General features: G+C 44.6%; 1 protein-coding gene across 1 annotated transcript in view; it reads left to right on the forward strand.

Moving 5' to 3' along the window:
• The first annotated feature begins 225 nt into the window (after positions 1-225).
• The window catches only part of CDKN2AIP (CDKN2A interacting protein), a 66,684-nt gene continuing 41,509 nt past the window's right edge, over positions 226-25,400 (forward strand). The window contains exon 1 of the mRNA XM_029581924.1: positions 226-732. Within this exon, the coding sequence (XP_029437784.1) occupies positions 476-732 (257 nt within the window). The 5' untranslated portion in view covers positions 226-475. The remainder of the gene's footprint in view (positions 733-25,400) is intronic.

Here is a 25,400-nt window from a genome sequence, read left to right on the forward strand (position 1 = left end):
CCATTTGGATGCACTCACGCTAAACATGCCGGGGGTTTATGCGCCTATATCAGCTTATTACATACCCGTTTTCGCGCGGGTTATTACATCAGCCCCTTAAGCGGGGGAAATATAACGGACATCTAAGTCGCCAAACCACTAACGTGAGAAAGGATTCACATCTCATCTACCGAAGACGTGTAAAACCAAAACCTGCCTCAACCAAGCAGCACTGCGGCGATAAACCAAAACAAAATTGCTCACTCGGCTTGCCCCGCCCAGACCACTGTGAACGGGGAATCCGGAAGTATGCTTGTGACGTTGCTGCCAGAAGCGGAAGTTGCCTAAAGAGTCTAGCGGGGTGTGTTGTGGAACGTTCTAGCTAGTCGGGGGACGGTGTACTGTGATTCTTGCTGCCTGCATCCCATCCCCCCCGCAGTCCTTGTGCTCTGTACTCTCCGCGTCTGGATTTACTCTCCGCTGAACGCCACCCTTCATGCCTGCGATGGCAGCGGAGGAGACATCAGAATTGCCGCAGGAGCAACAGGCCCCGCGGAGCCAGGAACTGGCGCTGTGGGTGGATGCGCAGCGCGGGGTGCACGAGCCCGAGAAGCACTGGGGCCACCGGCGCGAGTTCATCCTGCGTAATCTGGAGGTGGCTAGCGACGACATCTCGCTCCCGCCCCCGGCCCAGCTCAACCGCCTGCTTGCTTTCTCCATGGTGTGGGCGAACCATGTCTTCATGGGGTGCCGGTGAGTGGGGCGGCTGGAGGGCGGAGAAGGGAAACTGGGGGAGCGCGATGTGATAGGGCCAAAAGCAGTGCAGGGTCATGGGATTTCTCACTCTGAAACGTAAACAAGCGGTCGATTACTATGTACGTGAATGGTTTACTTTTCTGTTGTCTGATGTAGATGGGAGAGTAAAATACTCGTAAAACAACCATCAGCGGTCTAGTGGCACACATTTTTTAAATTGGATTTGTTAAATGTTTTGTTTTTTTTATCTGTTGGGCAGAGTTGTAGGAGATGTGTTGGGCTTGAAGGAAACAGGATTATTTCAATGTTTGATTTTTTTTATTGTCCAGCGTGAATATTACAGAGAAAAGCTATAGAATTATTGGAAGGTGAGAGTAAACATTTGGATACCGGTGAGTCGTTTTATTTAGAGTTACTTGGATTTTCAGAAGGTGTTTGATAGTTCCACATGAAAGATTAATCAGGAAATTACAGAATCATGGGGTAGGTGACAATATATTATTGTAGTTTGCTAACTGAAAACATAGGAAACAAAGTAGGACTAAATGGTATGGTTTTTTTTCATATTGGACGTGCATATTGGAGTATTCCAGTGCACTTGTACAGCACCAGTGTTTAATTATAAATGATCTACAAAAAAAGGAGCAGTGAAGGAGGTGATCAAGCTTGCAGATAACACAGATATATAGAAACATAATGGTAGAAAAAGAATATATAGTCTGTCTAGTCTGCTCAGTTCTATAGTTACTACCATTGTTTCAGAGATCCCTAGATTTGATCCATACTTTCTTGAATTGTCTCCACCACCTCCACTGGGAGGCAGGTTCCATGAATCCAATATTGTAAAGAAATACTAAGGAGGTAATATTGCTCCTCTATAAATCCTTGGTGAGGCCTCATTTGGAATCCTATGTACAGTTCTGGTGACCACACCTTCAAAAAGATTTAAACAAGATGATGTGAGTCCAAAGGGTGGCTACTAAAATGGTCTATTATCTTCGCTGTAAAGCATTTTGAGACAAATTTAAAGTTCTAAAGATTATGTACCATAGTACAAAGATGTGATAGAGGAGATGGGACATTTAAATACCTCAGAGGTATCAGTAAACATGAAGTGAGTCTCTTTCAATGAAATTAAACATCTTAGGAGATAGATAGCCATGTTAGTCTGGTGAAGCAAAAATACAATTTTAAAGTATGAGTTTTCGAGGACAGAGTCCACGTGAAAGGGGGTATATATTGAGGAGTAATCTTAACTTTTTTTTCTGCTGACCCTTCCTCTTCCTGTGCACTCTAACATCTTTTTGACTTTTGCCATCATCTTGACCACCTGTTTGGACACTTTGAGATCATCAGATATGAACAACCCAGATCCTGCTCTTGTTTCATGTGTAGAATTTTGTCCCCTAGACCAGGGATGGCGAACTCCAGTCTTCGAGGACCGCAAACAGGTCAGGTTTTCAGGATATTCACAATGAATATGCATGAGAGAGAATTGCATGCACTGCCTCCATTGGATGCAAATCTTTCTCATGCGGCCCTCAGGGACTGGAGTTCGCCATCCCTGCCCTAACTATACTGTTTCCTTGGATTCTTGCAACCCAAATGCATAACTTAACATTTTTTAGTATTTATTTATTTATTTGATTTATATTCTGCCTGTCTGCATTTCAAAGTGAATTATATTCAAGTACTTTAGAAATTATTCAAAGTTAAGACATAAGGTGATTGTGCAAAATTGCAGTAGGACATTGCAAGACTGGGAACCTAAGCATCTACATGGCAGATGAAATTTAATGTGGACGAATTCAAATTAGTGCACAGAAGAAAACACAATTTTAACTATGCGATTACAATGCTGGCTTCTGTTTTAGAAGTTACCACCCAGGAAAAAGATCTTGGATTATTGTGGACAATATAAGAATCGCCATACTTGGACAGACAGAGGGTCTGTCTGTCCAAGTATGGCAAATCTCAAGGTCACAAGTACCTGGCAAATCTCAAACAATAAATAGATCCCATGCTGCTATAGTGCAGTGATAAGTAATGACTATTCCCAAAGTCTTCTTGGTTAATAATAATTTATGGACTTCTTCAAGAAGTTGTACAAATCTTTTTTAAACCCACCCATGCTAACTGCCTTAATCACATCCTCCAACAATGAATTTGAGAGCTTAATAGTGCATTGAGTGAAAAAGAATGTTCTCTGATTTGTTTTGAATGTGCTTCTTAGTAACTTCATAGATGTCCCCTAGTCTTTGTATTTTTGAAAGGGTAAATAAGATATTTACATGTACCCGTTCTATTCCATGTATGATTTTATAGACCTCTATCATATACCCCTTCAGCTATATTTTCTCCAAACTGAACAGCCCTAAGCTTTTTAGATTTTCTTCTTAGGGAGCCATTCCATCTCCTTTATTATTTTAGCTGCCCTTCTCTTTGCCTTTTCTAATGCATATCTTTTTTGAGATGTGGCGACCAGAATTTCATGATGGAGCAATACAGAGGCATTATGACATTCTCTGTTTTATTCTCTATTCCTTTCCTAATAATTCCTAACATTTGATTGCTGCCACACATGGAGCCATAAGCATTGCTCACTATAAAGGTTAGACCATTTTCCTGGGTTTTAACACCTAATATGGAACTTAACATTGTGTAACTACAGTGTGGGCTACTTTTTCCTTTGTGCATCACTTTGTACTTGTCCACATTAAATTTGATCTGCCATTTAAATGCCTATTCCTTAGTGTTCTGGTAGGTCAATCCCAACGAGTGGGGTATGCACTTCTGCCAGCAGATGGAGACTGAGTAAAAGCTGATATCCTGGCTATATAGTCCTGCCCTGACATAAGCCCGCCTGTATTATCCATCTCCAGCAGATGGTGGACATGTGTTTCCCTTTGGGAGATTGCCTGTGAGTAAAAACAAAAAGCAAAATAGAAGAAAAAAGTTGAAAAGGAGATGTCTATGCATCACCACTTGCCTCCTGAGGTGATACCGTGCGGTCCCTCCCTTAGTCTGGCATGGACCTAAATTCCAGTTAGCGATTGCAGGCCCTCTCCCCCCGCAGCTGGGACCCTTTCCTGCTCTCAGCCAGGGAAGGCTGAGCAGGTAAAAGTTTCAAACTTAAAAAAAAAAAAAAAAAGTCCGTAACAGGAAGACAGCAGAAGAGTCTTAATTTCTCAAGGTTCAGCTATCCTGCTCACATCTCGGGGAGTTCTGTGAGGTGAGGAGAGAGTGCAGGCACAGTGGATTGAGCCCAGCTTCCAGGCTTCTCCCATTTTAGCGCACGGTAGGCATCAGGGTAAGTTTCACATGCTTTTTTGCTGCAGACCGGCGCACGCTTGCGAGTCCGGATGTGTGCCATTCTCGTTTGTGCATGCAATTGAGCGTTCTTCCTTCTGGACGCACATCTTGTGTGCCCAGTTTAGGCATCAGTCCTGGGTGTCGAGTAGGACGAGCGGCCTAGGTGCGTGAGCTTGCACGCACATTTTTTGTGCGTTCAGATTAGGTGTGCTTGTATGTGCGGGAAAGCTAGGCACGAACCTCCATTGGGCTGTGTGCTTATAGCATGACGCCCGTGGCAAAGAAGCCTAAGCACCTATCAAACTGTGCTGCCTGTCACATCAGAGCCATTCAGCCAGAGCTTTCTTTAAACCTGTGTTGGCGCTGCCTGGTTGCTCGGGGAGATTTGCCTCCTTCCGATTTTGCTGAATATGGTCCATCTCCTCAGTCTGAGGGGTGTGGTACTGAGGGAGACACTTCAGGGGTGGCTCCTCTTCTGATTGGTCCGCAGATCGAGTCCTAAGGAGACACTGGCTCACAGGGACGCCAGGTTCAGGCCTGTGTGGCCTGGAGTGGATCCGGCCTTCTTTTCCTGGGTGGAATTCTTCCAGGGATTGCAGACATTTTTACAGGGACGGTTTGCTGAAGCAGAGGTTCCTACTAAGGTGTAGGACCAGGCGCTCCGCGTGCTCCTCCGCCTGTCTCCACGGACAAGTGCCATAGCGCAGTGCGGTCTGCCAGAGCTTGAATGCAGTTGGATCAGGATGATATCGATGATGAGGTTGGGGGCTCTCCTGGTGAGGAAGGGGGCCCTGAGGTCCCACGGCAACAAGCCACCCAGGCTCCTTGTCACTCCTCCACTCCAGGATTCTACCAAAGTTCATGGGTCCAAATTGTTTTAATGATAGATGCATCCATTCTGGGCTGGGGAGCTCGTGTTGATGGGCTCAATATCCAGTGTCTGAGGTCTGCCCAGGAACAAATGTGTCAAATCAATTTCCTGGAGCTCTGTGTGATCGAATGCATGCTGTGGGTTTTCAGAGATCGGCTGATATAGACCTACAGCTAAGTAGCGGTGTGGTATGTCAACAAGCAGGGAGGTACGTAGGCGTACCTCCTGTATTAGAAAGTAGTCAGGATATAGTCATGGGTCCTCTCCCATGGGATTGTACTCAGGGCCATGTACCAGGCTAGAATGGAGAATGTGACTGCAAACAGACTGAGTCGCTCCTTCAGACCCCACAAATGGTCTCTGGATCAAGATGTTGTGAATTATATCTTCCGTCTTTGGGGAAGTCCAGAGGTGAATCTATTCGCAGCGCCTTGGAACAGGAAGATTCCTCAGTTCTGCTCCCTGTACAGGGCACACAACAAACTAGCCTCAGATCCTTCGTCCTCCATTGGGGCAAGGGTCTCCTGTACACAAATCCTCCAGCTCCACTGGTGGCGAAGACTTTGTTGAAGCTTTGCAAGGATAAAGGGGCCATTATTCTCATAGCCCTTCATTGGCCGAAACAGATTAGGTTTCCACTCCCCTAGAAATTGTCCATCTGGAAACCGATCAGATTGGGGACATCCCAGATCTCATCACCCATGCACCATCCCAGCCTTCAGGCTTTCGCTCACAGCTTGGATGTTGAAAGGCTGATCCTGCAACCACTCAATCTCTCGGAAGGTGTGTCTGGGTTCGTGTAGCTTTTAGAAAACCTTCCATTTGAAATTTCTATGGACTGAAGTGGAGGAGGTTTTCTGTGTGATGTGAGCAAAAGGCTCTAACTCTTTTCTCTTGCTCACCACAAAAACTTCTTTACTACCTTCTACACCTTTCAGAAGCTGTTCTGAAGACCAGCTCTGTTAGGGTTTATCTGAGTGAGAAGGACCTTCTATGAGGAGATGTGTGTGTGCGAGAGAGAAGGAGTCTGTATCAGGATGTGTGTGAGAGTGAGAGAGCAGGTATGAGGGGGTGTGTATATGCACTAGTTAGAGAGAGCCTGTGTGAGAGAGAGAGGGACAGAGGGAGCCTGTGTGAGGGGCAGTGTTGAGAGAGGGAGTGGAGATAGAGTGAAAAGGGTTGAGCCTGGAGGAGGAGGGCAGAGATACTGGCAGGTGGAGGAGTTGGGTAGGTGAGAGGGCAAAGTGGCCAGGGGATTAGAGAGAGAGTGGAAGGGACATTCTTAAGTGAACTTCTAGGGAAATTCTATTCAAAATATTTAATATTCCACATCTTTAAGTAATAACTTTTTTCTGTATTACATTTTAAATTACTTACTTAGACTGTCATGCATATTGTGTTATTTTGACCAGTATAAAGTATGCAGAATTTTAAGTTTTTGTGCGAGGAGTTCCCCCAAGAGTTAATCTTTCCCAGCCCCATTTGCAACAAGGCGAACAAGCTCTGCTCAGTTTGAACTGTCTGGAGCAGACAGAAGCCTATAGACCAGGGGTCAGGAACCTTTTTGGCTGAGAGAGCCATAAACGCCACATATTTTAAAATGTAATTCCATGAGAGCCATACAATATGTTTAAAACTAAATACAAGTAAATGTGTGCATTTTATGTAAGATCACACTTTTAAAGTACAATAAGTCTCTGAAAATATTACACCAGGCCTTAAGACACCAATACATCTCCTATTAGGAAAACGGACCAAGTCAGGCTGCTATAGAGCCCTACACAGAAACTACACGCCAGCAGAAAACCTCACCTGAATCACGTGCTGTCCCTCACCTAACATAGAATAAAGAGACCAAAACGCATAACAAGAAGCATGCAGACAAAAACTGAATTGGAAACTGCAACAAGCCAGAGTCTCTGTATGCAGTGTAACAAAGGAAAAAAGAAACATCACACATCCTTATAAAACAAATCAAGAAATATAAAATCATCAGCAGTAAAACTGTACTAACAAAAAGAACATATTTCGAAACAGCTGATGAGTGGAATATCCAATAATTAAAAACTCATATAAAACATTTCCAGATACCAACAAAATATTTCAAAATAGCAGACACAAAGATCCAGTAATGAAAAATAATAAGGATACAAAAATGTTTTTGCTCTGCATACCTGGGAACGTTTGATATCCAGGTGTCCTGAGATTGTTCTGAATTAGCAGGAGGTGGGGTGGTTTGCTTGGAACTTTCTCCTCTCTCAGTCACATACCAGCGCTCTCTCTCACACTGGCTCTCAATGACACACCTATACACACATGCTCTCAGTCACTCACATATACAAATGTTTTTTCTCTCTCACTTATAGGCTCTTAATTACACATTTACACACATGCTGTCTATCTTTTCACGCTTACACACACACAGGCTTTCAATCACATAAATACATGCTGTCTTTTTCTCTCACACACAGACTCTCATTCACATGCTTACAAACATGTCCTCTCTTTCTCTCATTTACACACAGGCTCTCAATCACATACTCACATGCTCCCTCACCTAAATCAGCTCTCAATCACACACATACACACATGGTCTCTCTCTCATATTTAAACACAGGCTCTCAATCACATACTCACATGCTCCCTCACCTAAATCAGCTCTCAATCACACAGACACACATGGTCTCTCTCTCTCATTTAAACACAGGCTCTCAATCACATACTCACATGCTCCATCACCTAAACCAGCTGTCAATCAGACACAGACACACATGATCTCTCTCTTACTTATACACACAGGCTCTTAATCATACATACACATGATCTCTCTCACACAGAAAGGATCTCAATCATACACACATACTCTTTCAAACAAACAGATTTTCAATTACAAACTTACACATACAGGTTCCCAATGGTAAACTTACATTCATGCTCTCTCTCTCACAGGCAGGATCTCAATCACAGACATACTCTCTTTCACATATACAGGCTCTCAATCATTCACATACATGCAATCTCTCACTCACACACACAGGATCTCAAACACACATGCTTGCTCGCTCATTCATTCACTCTCTCTCTCCCCCCCCGGGAACTCGCGGCAGCAGCAGCCACCTCCCAACGCTAACCTCCTTCATTTTCAGCCCTCGCGGAGGCGAAGGCGGAGTCCCATCGGCCGCGGTTGAAGATTTTCATTTTCCTCCGAGCCGCGCTGCAGTCTTCTTCCCGTCGGACACTAGCGTGCCTGCGCGGGTCTTCCCGCGCAGGCACCCGATGCTCTCCACTTCCTCTTCCGGGCCGCGGGAAGAAGAGAGCACCGCGTGCTCTCTTCTTCCCGCGGCCCGGAAGAGGAAGTGGAGAGCATCGGGTGCCTGCGCGGGAAGACCCGCGCAGGCACCCGATGCCTCCCGCGCAGGCACCCGGATGACTCCAGTCGGCGTGCTCTCTTCTCCTCCCCCCCCGCGGCCCGGAAGAGGAAGTGGTGAGCATCGGGTGCCTGCGCGGGAAGAAGAGACCACACTAGCGTGGTCTCTTCTTCCGCGCAGGCACCCGATGCTCACCACTTCCTTTTCCGGGCCGCGGGGGGGGGGGGGGGAGAAGAGAGCACGCCGACTGGAGTCATCCGGGTGCCTGCGCGGGAGTCATCGGGGGTCAGCCGGGTGCCAGCGCTGGAGTCATCGGGTGCCTGCGCGGGTCTTCCCGCGCAGGCACCCGATGCTCTCCACTTCCTCTTCCGGGCCGCGGAGGGGGGGGGGGGAGAAGAGAGCACGCCGGTGCCGCTGACTCCAGCTGTCCTGCCGCGTTCCGCCCGGGCTGACAGCATTTTAAGCCCGGGCGGCGGAGGACCGGGGAGCAGCTGGGTCAGCGGGGAACCGCGAAGTATGGCGACACTTGTCTGCGAGCCAGATGCAGCCCTCAAAAGAGCCATGTCTGGCTCGCGAGCCATGGGTTCCCGACCCCTGCTATAGACACTCCACCTAGCTTTTTGTTTATTTTGATTTAAATAAGCTGTGAAATGCCTATTTGTGGAGGAGGAGCCTAGTGGTTAGAGCAGTGGGCTATGAACCAGGAGACCAGGGTTTGAGTCCCACTGTTGCTCCTTGTGACCTTAGGCAAGTCACTTTACCCTCCATTGCCTCAGGAACAAACTCACAAGCCGATACAGTAAAAATCGCGGGCGAGCGGGAGAGCGCCCACTCTCCCGGTGCGCGCACAGGGCACTCTCTTGTACATGCGATTCAGAAAAAAAAATTATTCAAATGAGGGCCCGCGGTAAAAAGAGGCGCTAGGGACACTAGCGCCTCTTTTTGGAAGGGAGTGGCGGCTGTCAGCGGGTTTGACAGCCGACGCTCAATTTAGCTGGTGTCAGTTCTCAAACCCGTTGACAGCCACGGGTTCGGAAACTGGACACTGGCAAAATTGAGCGTCCGGTTTTCAAGCCATGGGCCGATTAAAAAAAAAAAAAAAAAATGTTTTTTTAAATTTCTGATTATTTTTAACTTTTGGGACCTCCAACTTAATATCGCCATGATATTAAATCGGAGGGTGTACAGAAAAGCAGTTTTTTTCTGTACACTTTCCCAGTGCTGAGAGAAATTGATGCCTACCTTTGGCTGCACATTTTACTTTCTGTATCGCATGGGAATAACTAATAGGGCCATCAACATGCATTTGCATGTTGCGGGCGCTATTAATTTCGGGGGAGGGGGGGTTTCGATGCACTATTACCCCTTACTGAATAAGGGGTAAAGCTAGTGGGTCAAATGCACGTCCAAACGCGGGTTAACAGTGCGCTCCACCATAGCGCACTGTACTGTATCGGCCTGTTAGATTGTAAGTCCTCTAGGGATAGGGAAATACCTACACTATCTGAATGTAATCCACTTTGAAGTGCTGAAAAAAGTGGATTCCCTGTATGTACCCGGATCAGTCCAGACTCCTGGGTTTAGCCCCCCCTCTAGCAGATGGAGACAGAAGTTTATCAACAAAAACTCCGCCTTATATAGGATGGTTCCACCTACAGTCTGGCAGTATTCTTCTGTCTCCAGCAGCTGGAGAAGGTGCGAAACCTTCAGTCTGTGATTTTAGGCCTAGTTTGTGTTTGAGACAGGGAAGTTAGGTGTATTAAAAAGAAGAAAGAGAACAAATTTAAAAGACAGCAGCAGGTTTGATTAGGACCGCAGAGAGTTGCCTGATAAGGTATTTAAATTTAAAAAAAAATTTCTTTTATCCATGCGGCTCGACTTTCCCTCCTCTCCGATCGAGGGGGGGACACTTTGGGCACCGTTTCGCCGCTTCCTGAAGGAGTTAGGGACTCTTGTGTACCAGTAGCATGCCACGCCGGGCCGTATGTAGGGCCTGCGGCGCCGCGCGGCCACTTGAGGGGGGTAAGCGCGAACTGTCTCATGGGGTCTATTTGAGGGTCCAGAAGGTGACAGGTGCCTTTGGGGAGCTGCAGGAACGGGCGCCATTTTAGGTGCCTTGGGGTCAGTGTCAGAAGGTGCAGGCGCTATTTTGGCTCCGCTGTTACAGCCGGTCTCCGGGGCGCAGGCAGCACTAGGGGAGATGGATTCTCCTCCGCATTTGTCCCCACAGCCCAGGGGCCCAGAGGGGGACGGATCTGCGAAGCCGGGCTCGAATAACGCTGGGGACCCCGATGGGGAGGGGGATGACTTGTCCTCATATTCTTCGTTTTCCTCGGAATGAATAAGGCCTTTAAGGCCCGGAAGGCGGGGAAAAAGAGGCCTCATAGCTTGGACTCCCTATCAGGGTCCCGGAAGCGAGCCAAGTCTGGCCAGGACCAGGATCCCTCGGGGTGGGGGGGGGGGGGGGGGGGTCCACGTTCCTTTGGCACCTGGACTCAGATGGCGGATCCAGATACTTTGTCTGACTCTGAGGACCAGGACGTCCAGGATTTGCCCGCTCCGCCCCCGAGGGGGGGGTTGACGGGGGAGGCGGAGAACTCTCAGGGTAGCCTGCATGGTGCCCATGGAGCGGACGGCGACGACCCGAATGTTGTTCGTATGTTTAGAAGATTAGCTGGGGCTGCTGATTCCGGCTATCCTTGGTGAGTTCGGTATCCAGCTGCCCCAAGAAGAGTCTCGGTTGGGGGCTACGGACCCAGTGGTGTTAGGCCTGAGGGGTCCACCGTCGGCATTTCCTTTCCACTTTTCAGCTACAGATTTGCTCTTCAAGGAGTGGGACACGCCAGATCTGGGCCTTAAAGTGGCAAAGGCCTATAGATAAACTTTACCCCCTGCCTGAGGAGGCCTTGTAACTGTTAAGGGTTCCTAAAGTGGATGCAGCGGTGGCTGCGGTTACAAAGAAGACAACCATCCCGGTTACCGGGGGGGCAGCTCTGAAGGATTTACAAGATAGCAAACTAGAGGTTCAGCTCAAGAAGATCTTTGAGGTGTCCGCTCTTGGGATTCACACGGTAATGTGCTGTAATTTTTCCCTACGTGCCGGCCTTCGCTGGGTCCAACAATTGTTGGCCAATGAGACACTTTCCCAAGAGGAAGCGCTCCAAGCTGGGCGAATTGAGGCGGTGATTGCATACAGTGCGGATGCCTTTCATGATTTGCTTCACTCGTCGGCCAGGTCTGTGGTGTCGGCTGTGTCAGCAAGACGTCTGCTGTGGCTTCGCAACTGGGCGGCAGATGTGTCCTCAATCTCAACTGGGATCTTTGCCCTTTAAGGGCAAGCTCTTGTTTGGAAAGAACTGGAGGATCTGGTTCAGTCATTAGGAGAGAATAGGGTGCATCAGTTGCCGGAAGATCGTCCAAAGCCCAGGAGGTCCTTTACGTCCAGTTTTCAATTTCGCGGAGCTCGGAGACCTAGGACTTTAGGGGCTCAGGTTCGTCTTTTCGACACAATGCCAACAGACAGAAGATATATTCTCAATCCTTTCGCGGCCGACAATTTGGTAGACCTGGTTCCGGTCAGACGGGGGCTAGCGGCAAGCCCTCACAATGATGTGCGGCCGGCCCATTCCTCGGTTCCAGTAGTGGGGGGCAGATTGTCTCGGTTTTACGGGGAGTGGGCCAAGATCATGTCGGATCAGTGGGTTCTCACAGTGATAAGATTCGGTTACGCGTTAGATTTTGCACGCCGGCCCCACCAGCGTTTTCTGGTCTCCCCTTGCGGTTTTTCTCTAAAACGCAAGGTGGTAAAGGCCACCCTACAACGTCTTCTCAACCTCTGCGCCATTGTTCCAGTTCCCTCGGCGGAGCTTCGCCGGGGGTGTTATTCAATTTACTTCGTGGTACCAAAAAAAGAGGGAATGTTTCGACCCATACTCGATCTCAAACGGATCAACAAGTGCCTTCATATTCCTCGGTTCCGTATGGAGACTCTGCGGTCTGTGATTGTGTCAGTTTGACAGGGAGAGTTCCTGACATCCCTCGATCTCACAGGTGTATTTACACATCGGAATTCAGGCCGATCACCAGAGGTTTATGCGGTTTTCCATATTGGGCCAGCATTATCAGTTTCGGGTGCTACCTTTCGGTCTGGCCACTGCTCCCAGGTCGTTCACCAAGATTATGGTGGTGGTAGCAGCACAATTTGCGCAGGGAAGGCTTCTTCGTCCATCCGTACCTGGACGATTGGCTGATCCGTGCAAAATCGGAATTACTCTGCCAGCAGGCGATTCACCGATTTCTTCAGTTGTTGCGGTCTCTCGGCTGGGTAGTCAACGAATCCAAGAGCCGGCTTGTACCTTCCCAGTCGCTGGAATTTTTGGGAGCTTTATTCGACACCCGGCTATCGACGGTATCCCTAACGGAGGAGCGGGTGTGCAAGGTACAGGTACGGGCCTTGTTATCCAAGCCAGTCTCGATGGTCTGGGATTACCTACAAGTTCTAGGATCCATGACCTCAACTCTGGAATTGGTTCCTTGGGCTTTTGCTCATGTGCAGCCTTTACAGTCAGCATTGCTCTCCCATTGGAACCCAGTTTCCGAACAATTTCATCTCCCTTTGCCTCTGACGGATTCGGCGCGGAGCAGCCAGGACCGGTGGTTAGTGCTGGACCACTTATGAAGGGGCATTCCACTGGTAGTTCCGTTCTGGACAGTGGTCACTACAGACGCCAGCTTGTCCGGTTGGGAAGTGGTTTGTCTGCGGAAGTCTGTGCAGGGTCTGTGGTCCCAGGAGGAAGCTCACTGGTCTCTCAATCGCCTGGAGACCAGAGGGGTGAGATTGGCTCTGCAGGCATTTCTTCCGCACCTTCGGGGAAAGGCGGTCAGGGTCCTTTCCGACAATGCGACCACGGTGGCTTATATCAATCGGCAAGGAGGAACCAGGAGTCAGCCTGGGTGGAGCAGAACTTATCCTGAATAGCGGCTTCTCACATTGCCAGAGTGTAGAGAATGTCCAAGCAGACTTTCTCAGTCACAATCATTTAGACCCGGGAGAATGGGAGCTAGCGGACGACGCTTTTCAAATCATTTGCGACCAGTGGGGCACTCCAGCGTTGGACCTCATGGCCACGTTCAAGAACACCAAGGCGCCTCGTTTCTTTGCTCGTCGCAGAGAGAGGGGAGCAGAAGGCGTGGATACTCTCGTGCTTCCCTGGCCGACAGTAGTTTTTCTGTACGTGTTCCCTCCTTGGCCACTTATAGGCAGGATACTTCATCGAATAGAGTTGCATCCCACGAAGGTGGTGTTGATAGCCCCCGAGTGGGCCCGGCGGCCCTGGTTTGTGGATCTGGTAAATCTAGCGGTAGTGCCTCCATTGAGATTTCCGGACATGCCAAATCTCCTGCATCAGGGACCCGCTTGTTTCGACCAGGTAGAACGCTTTTGTCTAGTGGCATGGCTGTGGTGGCTACGCTTTTGCGTTCCCATAAGGTTTCGACTTCCCCCTCTTACATGCAGGTTTGGAAGGTTTTGAGGCCTGGTGTCTCACTAGAAATATTGTTTCCACTCGGGCGGCAATCCCAGATATTGAAATTTCTTCAGGATGGTCTGGCAAAAGGGTTGTCATATAGCTCCTTGCGTGTACAGGTAGCAGGCGTTAGGTTGATTACGGGGTCATGTTCATGACAACTCCTTAGCGACTCATCCTGATGTCTCTCGTTTCCTTCGGGGCAAGGCATTTGCGTCCGCCGGTCCGACAGCCCTGTCCTTCATGGAACCTGAATGTGGTGTTGAAGGCTTTGTGTGGGGGCACCTTTTGAGCCTTTACGCAGGGCGATTGTGAAGGACCTTACCTTGAAGGTGGTAGTCTGCGCGCGGGCTATCTGAGCTTCAGGCGTTATCGTGTAGGGAACCTTTTTTGCGTATTTCAGAGTTTGGAGTGTCCCTTCGTATGGTCCCGTCATTTCCTTCCTAAGGTGGTATCCTCCTTTCATTTAAATCAGTCGGTGGAGCTGCTGTCTTTTTCTGACTTGGACAAGTCGGATCCATTTTCTAGAGACTTGCGGAAGCTCGATGTTTGCAGGGCGCTACTGCATTACCTGGAGGTTACCAATGGATTCCGGGTGTCGGATCATCTCTTTGTGCTGTGGAGTGGTCCACGGAAGGGCAACGTGGCTTTGAAGACTACCATAGCTCATTGGCTGAAAGAGACCATCAATTCTGCGTACTTGTTGGATGAGAGATCCTTACCAATGGGTGTTTGCGCTCACTCTACTCACTCGCAGGCTGTGTCCTGGGCAGAATTTATTTATTTATTTATTTATTTATTTATTTATTTAAAGGCTTTTCTATACCGGAGTTCATGTACTAGTACATACCACTTCGGTTTACACAGAACCAAGATTAGAAAATTACATCAAACAATTGAACAATTAAACAATTACATCCAACAGTTCGGTATAAATATCAAGGCTAACTTTGTAGGAACTTAGAGTTTGAGGTAAAGGAGAGAATAGGACCAAGTGGTAACATAACATTGTAAATAGCTAGATAATAAATACAAATTCTTATAATAAATACAAATGTTTACAGATAACAGTCTTCGTGATAAGTTTATATCTTCGGGATAAGTGGATACTTGTTACATCTTCAGAATAAGGATTAAGTATACTAGAACTAGCGGTTACTTCTTCAGGATTGTAGACTTCAAAGACTGAGGTTTCAGCAGTTTTCAGCAGGTTTCTCCAGATGAGATTTGCAGAGCAGCTATGTGGAAGTCTCTACATACTTTTGCCAGACATTATCATCTGGATGTTCGGGTTACAGGAATGGGAGGTTTTGGAGAAGGAGTGCTCAGAGCGGGCCTCTCCGAATCCATTCCCAAGTAAGGTTAGCTCTGGTACATCCCAGGAGTCTGGACTTATCCGGATACGTATAGGGAAAAGAAAATTATGGCTTACCTTTAATAATTTTCGTTCCTGTAGTACCACGGATCAGTCCAGAGGTCCCGCCCATTGGACGTTTGAAGGTAATGGAGAGCCCGCACTGTTTTCTTTTTTGTCTCGACAGTTCCTTCGGGGTTTTTTCCGACTAGCTCGGGTTCTGTACTCCTATGGAGGTTTATGAGCCAGTTTTCAGGTTGTTAGGTTACTGTATATAGTTAGTTTGGGGTTTTTTGCATCCATTCTGGTTTGACATTCAGTAATACTGCCAGGCTTTAGGTGGCACCATCCTATACAAGGTGGAATATTTGTTGATAAACGTCTGTCTCCGTCTGCTAGAGGGGGGGCAAAACCCAGGAGTCTGGACTGATCCGTGGTACTACAGGAACGAAAATTATCAAAGGTAAGACCTAATTTTCTTATATAAATCTAAAAAAACAAAAAAAAATAAATGCCGCTTTCTAATTGGGTAGAAGACTGCTTCTCCTATGCCCAGGCAGGATTGCATCTTTGGAGCCATGTGAAGACTTATTTTGTTCAAGCCATGGCAGCGTTGGTGGCACACTTGCAAAGCAGTCCCTGTGAAGGAGATCTACAGAGCTGTGACATGGAATTCCATCCACTCATTCACATCACATTACTGTTTGGCCGATATGACAGAAGGTTTGGCCAGTCTATCCTTCAGAACTAGTTTGAGGTTTAGAACCCAATGCTGTTCCCATCTAGGGCCTGTTCTTTCTATTCAGCCTGCCACCTCCTGTTACCAACAAAATGTCATTGTACCCATTGGCACTTGTTTTGTTGGTCCCCCTCTTTGTTAGAGAGAAGTCTGTAGTTAGGGATTCATCCATGTGTGACAACTGCCATCCTGCTTGTCCTCAGAGGAAGCAGAGTTAGAGTTTCTTACCTGTAACAGATGTTTTCCAAGGATAGCAGGATGTCAGTCTTCACAAAACCCATCCACCTGCCTGCAGAATTGGGTTTCCATTTCATGGGTGGTAATCTTATTTTACTGAAATTCTATATTTTAAGACTGAAGGGACGAAACGTGGTATAAAGCACGTGTGAGCATGCTCCGAGAAGCTCTATCAAAGTTCTAGAAAATTACATGTTTTTCCATGCTGGGCTCCATTGGATGATGTCACCCATGTGTGAGGACTGACATCCTGCTGTCCTCGGAGAACATCTGTTACAAGTAAGCAATTCTGCTAGATCCTAAAGCATTCCACTCTTTAACCTTCTCCACTGAGAAAACTGACCATTTATTCCTCCTCTGTTTCCTAACTTTTAACTAGTTTCCATTCCACAATAGGACATTGCCTCCTATCCTGTCACTTTTTAATTTTCTCAGGAGTCTTTCATGGGGCACTTTGTCAGAGGCCTTCTGAAAATCCAAATATACTATAACCACTGGTTCACCATTATCCACATACTTATTAACCACTTCAAAAAAAAAATATAGCAAATTGGTGAGGCAAGATTTCTCTTGTGTGTATTCATGCTGGCTGTATACCATTAAACCATGTCTTTGTATATATTTTCTTTGATTTTGTTCTTTAGAATAGTTTCCACAATTTTTTCCAGCACTGAAGTCGGAGTCACTGTTCTATAGTTTCTCAAATCACCCTGGAGCCTTTTTTAAAGATTGGGGTTACATTGGCCACCCTTCAATCTTCGGGTACAAAGGAGAATTTTAATGATGAGTTACAAATTATACACTGGTAAACAAAGTTTTTGTTTCCTTCAGGTGTTTTGGTGTTCCAAATAGACTTTTTGATGCTGATCATAGATATTACTTTGAAATTTGTACATCACGTAAGGTTTTTAAGAAACGTCCAATTTTGTTACAATAATTGTGAAATTTAAAACATAATCTCGCGTACATATATTTTCTTGCTGGACAGTAGCTTTTATAATTTTTAAAATTCATGTCCTATTTTTGACAGCCATAAGCAACGTAACATGTAACAGAGACTAGCTTTTTTTAAAATACACCAAGAAACTCTGCCTGATCATGCCAGAACTTGCTCGGGCAAGCCCCAGCTCATCCACACATAAGTGATGCCAAGATAAAAGATGTTTTCGTTGGCCCACAAATCCAAGCTGTGATGAAGGACAGCCACTTTGATGGTCTTCTGCAAGGTACAGAACGTGTTGCATGGACAGCCTTCAAGAATGTCGTTTGTAACTTTCTAGGCAACTATAAGGCAGCAGACTGTGTCGAACAGGTTGAACATCTGCTTCAGGCATACAAATTGATGAAATACAACATGTCATTGAAGATACATTTTCTTCATTCCTACTTGGACTTCTTCCCAGACAATCTTGGCGCTGTGAGTGATGAACATGGTGAAAGGTTTCATCAAGACCTTGTCAAAATGGAGAAACGGTATCAAGGCATGTGTAACCCCTTCATGCTGACTGACTATTGCTGTACTCTCATCCGCGAAGCGCATGACAGTGATTACAAACAAAAATCTGTGGCAAAACATTTTTAGTTTTATTTTCTGGTGCCAACATTGCCATTATAGCTTATGCCGCTACAGACACGTAACAATGCCACTTTTCTGGCAAATGGTACGTGATACAGACATAATAAATGCATATTTGTGTTCAGCTTGTTAAAATCTACTTCTTTCACCGAAGGTTGTGGTGGAAACAAAATGTTCCCGGAAATTTGTTTACCTGTGTTACTAGTAATAGATCTGCAATCTAATTCTTGATTTTTCAGAATGCTGGGGTGTATACTATCTTGTTCGGGAGATTTGTTACTCCTTAGTTTATCAGTTTGCCTTATTACATCTTTCACCTTCAGCATACTTTTTCAGTTCCTCTGAATCATCAACATTGAAAACAGTTTCCAGCACGCGTATCTCCCCAACATTCTCTTTAGCAAACTCAGAAGCAAAGAATTTATGTAGTCTTTCTATGATAGCCTTATCTTCCTTAAGTGCCCCTTTAACCCCTTCATCTTCTAATGGTTCAACCAAGGCTTCCAGCTTCAGATATATTTTTAAAAGTTTTTGAGTTTTTGCATTTATGGCCTACTTCTTTTCAAATGCTCTTTTATCCTGCTTTATTAATGATTTACATCTAATTTGCCAGTGCTTATAGTTTTTCCTATTTTCTTCACATGGATCCTTTTTCCAATTTTTGAAAAAAGTTCTTTTGGATAAAATAGCCTTTCACCTCATCTATTAACCGGCCAGCAGTTGTTGGCATTCCTTCCACTTTTTTTAATACGTGGAATGGACTAGGCTTCCAGGGGTGATTATAAACAGTGGCCATGTCTGATGTAAACTTTTCACCTTTTGTAGCTGCAATTTTCAGTATGTTTCTGTTTTCCTCAATTTATCAAAATCTCCCTTTTGAAAGTTGAATGCTAGACCTATAGATTTACTTAATGTCCTCTATGGCAGAAGATAAATACTGAGGTCTTTAAGGGCTCCACATTGTCAGTTATATTTTTCAATATTAATGTGGCTCCGGTCTGTAAGTTATCTGCTGTTGGAGCCAATTATGGAATTTATGTAGATGATATTAATTTTTTTCCGTCAATAAGCAGGCTGAATTAGCCATCACATATGGGTGATGTCATCGGGCGGCACTGAATGGACTCCTCTGTCCTAGTTAGTAGAACTTTGACATCTACTGAGCATGTGTGGAAGTTCCCCCACGAGCTTTGTCTTAAGAGCCTCCTCGTCATTTTTTGCCCAATCACAAGCACAGATGTGTACTCAGGCTCTCCATATATTTCTCACTTCAGAGCTCTTGGAATTCAATTTTTCTCTTTATTTTCCTCAGTTATCTCCTACTTTTAGTTGCCTCTCTGCCTTTGCAACATCCACAACAGTGTTTTTCAGTGCTAGCAACAAGAAAAACCATAATACTAGGCCCTGTCTCCTCAAGATGTTGGGCGAAAAGAAAAAAATAGTGAGCAGGTTCAAAAATGGCATCTGTGGCAAGATAGTGTCTATCGCTAATGGCCATGGGCTCTATCGGTACCTTGGGCCAGATCACGATCAGAAAAATTGTTATGCATGCAGACAGATGTCTCTGCACTCCCAAAGCTAAAGAGCACTTAAGATTGAGTAGCTGCGTAAGCCTTTCCTGAATCATAGCAGGTCCTCTTCCCGAAGTGCAGCATCATCTGGTTAGCCGGTAAAAGAGTTGAGCAGGAGCTCCTTGAAAACGCCCTCATTGGCTTAGGCCAAAGTCTCGGAACCAAGTGATAGCCACCCTATATTGAAGGAGAAGAGTCATTGGTCATTAATGCCCTCAGTGTCTGTATTGAAGAAGCAAAAATGCATGAAACACAATGTAGTGACATCTACGCATGGAGCACTGGCACCACTGAAGCGCCATCAGCACACATTCTATCAACAGTTCCATCACACAGTGCACCAATGCACTTGACACAGACTACACTGAAGCACACAGTGCACCCGAATACTTGATACATGAAGCACCAGATCTTCTGAAGCACACGGCTCTATATGACGAATCTCAAATCATCAGCGCACCGGCCATCAGTGTATTGGCCACCTCTTAAATAGCCCCATGATGCACAGATGGAAGAACAGACAGTGCACTGCCAGCGATTAAATGTATGTATCAATCAAACATCCATGCTTCTTATTCATCAAAGCTGCATTCCTCAAAAATGTCCAAGCACTACATTCCAGCCAAAAAGGCTCATCAGGCTTCTGACCCAAATCACTAGTAAGTGTGAGAGAACATAAGAACATGCCATACAGAGTCAGACCAAAGGTCCATCAAGCCCAGCATCCTGTTTCCAACAGTGGCCAATCCAGGCCATAAAAACCTGGCAAGTACCCAAAAACTAAGTCTATTCCATGTTACCGTTGCTAGTAATAGCATTGGCTATTTTCTAAGTCTAATTAATTAATAGCAGGTAATGGACTTCTCCTCCAAGAACTTATCCAATCCTTTTTTAAACACAGCTATACTAACTGCACTAACCACATCCTCTGGCAACAAGTTCCAGAGTTTAATTGTGCATTGAGTGAAAAAGAACTTTCTCCGATTAGTTTTAAATGTGCCACATGCTAACTTCATGGAATGCCCCCTAGTCTTTCTATTATCCGAAAGCGTAAATAACTGATTCACATCTACCCGTTCTAGCCTCTCATGATTTTAAACATCTCTATCATATCCCCCCTCAGCCATCTCTTCTCCAAGCTGAAAAGTCCTAACCTCTTTAGTCTTTCCTCATAGGGGAGCTGTTCCATTCCCCTTATTTTGGTAGCCCTTCTCTGTATCTTCTCCATCGCAATTATATCCTTTTTGAGATGCGGTGACCAGAATTGTACACAGTATTCAAGGTGCGGTCTCACCATGGAGCGATAGAGGCATTATGACATTTTCCGTTTTATTCACCATTCCCTTTCTAATAATTCCCAAGATTCTGTTTGCTTTTTTGACTTCCGCAGCATACTGAACCGACGATTCCAATGTGTTATCCACTATGACGCCTAGATCTCTTTCTTGGGTAGTAGCACCTAATATGGAACCTAACATTGTGTAACTATAGCATGGGTTATTTTTCCCAATATGCATCACCTTGCACTTATCCACATTAAATTTCATCTGCTGTTTAGATGCCCAATTTTCCAGTCTCACAAGGTCTTCCTGCAATTTATCACAATCTGCTTGTGATTTAACTACTCTGAACAATTTTGTATCATCTGCAAATTTGATTACCTCACTCGTCGTATTTCTTTCCAGATCATTTATAAATATATTGAAAAGTAAGGGTCCCAATACAGATCCCTGAGGCACTCCACTGCCCACTCCCTTCCACTGAGAGACTGATCAAGAAGGTAACGTGTGTGTGAGTGTGAGAGAGAGAGACTGATCGGTGAGATGATTGGTGTGTGAGAGACAGAAACTGGTCCTGAGGGTGTGACTGGTGTGTGTGTGTGACAGAGAGAAGAGACTGGTTGTGGTCCCTAAGTGAAGAGGACCTTGAGGACAGTTTCAGCAACTTCTGCTTCTGGTGTGGCCTCTAAGGGAAAGGAGTAGGAGAACTGCTGGGGAGGATAAGTAAAGGTGGTTTTTTAAGTTCAGTTTTCTTGATTGACTTAATTATTGGGTATTATGTGATATGTCTGCTGTTTCGAAATATTTTATTGGTGATTGGAGAATTTTTAAATAATTTTTAAGAGTTTTTACTTCTGTTCATCAGCTGTTTTGAAACATTTATTCATATAGTTTTTCAATTATTTCTGTGTGGGAATCTATAACAGCTTGACTTTTTCTGTTTTCCTTATTGTAGGTGTATTGGTGTTTTGGGCCTGGTTTAATATTTGTAGTGTTGCCTTTTTATAGGTAGGGTTGTACCATTTGAGTGCATGCCTTAATGCAGGTATAACTGTGCAGATTAATTTGTGTGCATTATTGCAGATCCTGTTACTATGTCAGGTGCTATATTTCTGTTTCCATTTCTCCAGTTTTGTACTGCATGCAGAGTGGCTTTTTTGGGTTTCCATTCCACTTTCTGTCTTCATATTTGTAATTTGTGGTCTTTCTGTCTTTGAAGGTCTATCTTGTGTGACCAATGTGAGGTATTTAACTAGCATGCAGGCTAGTAAAATACCTCATCGTATTTGTTGTGTTTTCTCAATAGGGGTGGGGGTGGGGTTAGCTTTGTGACTGTCATGTGTTCAGTGTGTCACAGGTGGGAGCTATTAGGTGAGTCCTAACAGAAAAAAGGTTGAGAACCACTGATGTATGGTAATATTAGCCCATGTCTTCTGTTAAGGGTAGTAGCTGCTATTCCATGCTGGTTACTCCCCCATGTACCCTTTTCTTAATTTCCACCTCTAGTCTTTAGGGATCTACAATGTTTATCCCATGCCTTTTTAAATTTGTTTATTGTTTTTGTCTTCACCACCTTTTCTGGTGGATTCCAAGGATCCACCACCCTCCATGAAGAAATATTTCCTGACATTGGTTCTGAGTGGTCCCCCCTGAAGTTTCATATTGTGATCCCTAGTGGAGTGCAATAGGAGCCTAATGGTAAAAACAGTGGGCCCTGAACCAAGGAAGCCATTCAGTGATTGGCGAGACTTTCTTGCAGCATAGAATTATAGTATTCCCAGATGTGTCTAGACAAACGAAAAAAAAAAGCTATAACAGTTTTTGTTAATTCATTCCTGGGTTCTACAATTAGGAGCTTTATTTTTCTTGAAATTTGTGTAGAGTTAAGTATAGAGGAATTTCTTATGTTTTCTTTGAGCCTTCTCAACTTTCATTTTTTCTGAGTGATAAGATTGTGCAGAGTTCTTCAGCACCCTTATTTTCTGTAGCCTAAATTCAATGTTTTCTTATGTTTTGTTCTGGAAGTATACTATTTTTTACTTTCTTTGATACATTATTTCTTGATGGATTGTGATATTAATGCCCTGCCCTCCCGCTGCCGCCTCTGGACTTGAAATTGAACTTTAATCTTTTTTCTTACAATTCTTAAGTGTGTTGATTTGTTGTTGTGCAGCTTTGTTTTTTCCATTTCAAGTATATCGTGATGATTGTAATTTTGAAATTTAAAAAAAGAAAAAAAAAAAACCCCAAAAACTCCCAATCCATGGGATCTCAATGTGGGTCTTTCCCAGTTATTCTGCCTACATTTTTCAAAGGCTGTATGCTTATGAAGGCAAAAAAAAGCCCTCAATACTTTGGACTGCAAAGGACTCAACCACATCATCAAACCAATAAGCTTTTCATCTAAATGACCTGATCAGGCTGGGAGATGCGGTCACCAAGCAAATGCCTGATGAGGCTCACGAGGCAACGCTTGTGTGGAAATTCCCACACACTATCTACAAGTCCTTTTGGTGATGTCAAATGACATCATCCATGTATAATGGCTAATTCATTTTGCTATCTGGAAAACACCATTATGGTAAACAATCCTGCCTGTTCTCTGTGCTTCAGGCAGCCAGTGCAACCGAGCAAGCATTCAGGGTACTTGATCTCTAAGCTTGCCATGGGTCACTAGTCGGGTGTCTGCATTTTGTATATCTGTAAGGTGTGTAATCAATATTTTGGCAACCCAATCAATAGAGCAAAACTATAATTAACTGAGGTTAAAACAAAAGCCTGAACAATAGTTTTAAAATTCCGGATTGATATAAAAATAACTTAAATGTTGATATAATCATAACTTGTAGAAATCCTAATGCACCAGCATTCTGATATGAGGCAAATAGGTCATAGGATCAATTTGAAAACCCACATGTCGAACCAACTCAGGAAAAGGAGAAATAATAACTTCAAATGATAAGCTAGAACAGGAGCTAGGGACGGATTGCCACGAAATTCACATGGCTTCCATTTTATGAAGATTTAAAACCAAATTATTAGCCACCATTCAAGATTTTATTTGCTCCTAAGATTATTTGTTGTTTGTAATGTCAACCTATAATGGAATATGCCATGAGCATAGATTTTATACAATGGAGCAAACTGATAAAGAATTGGACAGAGTGAACAAAGATAAACATTAAAAAGGGTTGCAGAAAGACAAAAACTTGATTAATGGCAACATTAAGTTCCTGCTATGTGGAATGGCTTTGCATCTCAGCCAAAAACGAAGTAAACCAATGATGTACCTGACAACCCCCCCCCCCCCCCCCCAACTCCTACGGTAGTTCACTGAGGTTTTGCAGTACAGAATAACAGTCGGCATCAAACTTGGATGAAAAGTTAAAACCGTTCAATTAGTGTCAATTTTGTCAAAGCAGAAAATTAGATACAGAGAAAAGGAAGATTCTTACGAGTATAAACATGAGAAAACATATTCCTATCCTGAAAAAAACTTCACTGGCTTCTAATCAAAGGGCAGATAAAATATAAAACTATGATGTTAGTCCTTAAGCTGTTTGGCTCAATTAAGTCATAATGGGTCAGTGTTGTGCTGAAAATATATTAATCCTCCACATGCACTACGGTCCTCTCAATCTGGTTGCTCAATTTACAATCCATAAAGACCGTTAATTTTGCTGAAAATCGTGAGATGGCTTTTTCTGTAGCAAGCTCAATGCTTTGGAAAACACTAACAGACCAGCTTCATTTTATATGTTCCAGGTATTTTAGGAAGCTTTTAAACATCTCCCTATTTAGGGAAAACATATCTTAGAGGTTACGTTCCTTTGCTGATTTTGTAATTACTTTGTTTATAGAAGCTGTTTTTAAGATTACTTAGGGGGCCATGATTTTCTTCTTTTTTATGTGTTTTTAAATATTTTGATTTTAACGTGTCTTTTGAAAACCAGTTTGAACTTTGTCTAAAGCAGGGAATATATTTTTTTAATAAAAAATGAGGGTTTTTTTGTTTATTTTTTTTGTGGTATGGAGTAGGTTGTTAAGGAATGATTATTTCTCCTAGGACAAGCAGGATGGTAGTCCTCACACGTAGGTGACATCAGATGGAGCCCGGCACAGAAAACTTATGTCAAAGATTCTAAACCGACTTTCTGAGGATGCCAAGCATGCCACTGTCCATGTGTCCACGTGGGGTCACTCTTCAGTCTCTCTATTTCCGCGAAGCTAGTGCCTTGTGATTGGAGCTCGCTCTTCGTTGTGGAAAACTTTGTTTCCATCCCGAGTCCCGTCGGGTCCCTCTGCACCTCGGGGTACTTTTTTGGCGTTGCAGTGAGTGCTTCATTGTTTGTGGTCGATTACCAAAGGTGCCGTTCCCCGGTGGCCGCCGAGTATAGACTACGTGCTGCTCTTTTTTCCATTTTGAATTCAAAACAGCATCATATTTGATAACAATAAAGAATAGCTGATACCATGTATCAGCTATTATATATTTAGAGAGACAGAAAATATATATTATATATTTAGAGAGACAGAAAAAACCTCATAAACAAATGGCGGGCTTTACTCCATTAGCCTCAATTGCCAATTATATAAGTGTGCAGTCACAGGTAAGTATTCGGACCGTCACAGATTTTTTAATCATTGGTTTCTCTGCAGCAAATTTTTTTGAGATTTTTTAGCTTTTGCATTTTCAAAGTTTCAATATTTTAAACCAGGTTATATTACCGGTACCCAGGCAGTGCAATTGTTCTTATTGTAGCAGGGTAAGTGCAGCTAAGATATCAAACTGGCCCTGGCCCGACACAGCTCGTGTTTCTGTCAGCTTCATC

This window comes from Rhinatrema bivittatum, chromosome 1 (assembly GCF_901001135.1).
Source record: "Rhinatrema bivittatum chromosome 1, aRhiBiv1.1, whole genome shotgun sequence".
NCBI lineage: Eukaryota > Metazoa > Chordata > Amphibia > Gymnophiona > Rhinatrematidae > Rhinatrema > Rhinatrema bivittatum.